Source organism: Eimeria mitis, genomic scaffold (assembly GCF_000499745.2).
Source record: "Eimeria mitis Houghton genomic scaffold, Emh_scaff110, whole genome shotgun sequence".
NCBI lineage: Eukaryota > Apicomplexa > Conoidasida > Eucoccidiorida > Eimeriidae > Eimeria > Eimeria mitis.
The window spans coordinates 27,689-28,102 of NW_013567588.1; the positions used below are offsets into that span (position 1 = coordinate 27,689).

The 414-nt window shown below is 53.6% G+C and overlaps 1 protein-coding gene across 1 annotated transcript in view; it reads right to left on the reverse strand.

Moving 5' to 3' along the window:
- Nucleotides 1-410: 410 nt before the first annotated feature.
- EMH_0082790 (uncharacterized protein) overlaps nt 411-414 on the reverse strand; it is a gene marked incomplete at both ends in the record, with an annotated part of 2,110 nt that continues 2,106 nt past the window's right edge. The window contains one exon of the mRNA XM_013494301.1: nt 411-412. Coding sequence (XP_013349755.1) covers nt 411-412 — 2 coding nt within the window. The remainder of the gene's footprint in view (nt 413-414) is intronic.

The window sequence follows — 414 nt, forward strand, 5'->3', positions numbered from 1 at the left end:
CAGCAGCAGCAGCAGCAGCAGCAACAGCAGCAGCAGATACAGCAGCAGCAGCAACAGCAGCAACAGACACAGAAAGAGTGTAACACAGTCGCATAAACCTTCGGCATTTACCTAAACCCTAAACCCTAAACCCTAAACCCTTAACCATAAACCCCAATCCACAAACCCTAAACCCTAAACCCTAGCCCTGCTAAACCCTAAACCCTAACCCACCTAAACCCTAAACCCTAAACCCTAGAACGTACTTCTGTAGATGTGCTTCTGCGTCGAGCTCTGTGCATGCAGGGCCGTCAGCGATGCTGTTCTTAGGGGGGGCGCAGCAGTTGCTGCTGCTGCTGCTGCTGCTGCAGCAGCAGCAGCAGAGGGGTGCGTCTTCGCTGCTGCTGCTGCTGCCACTTCCTTTGCTGCTGCTAA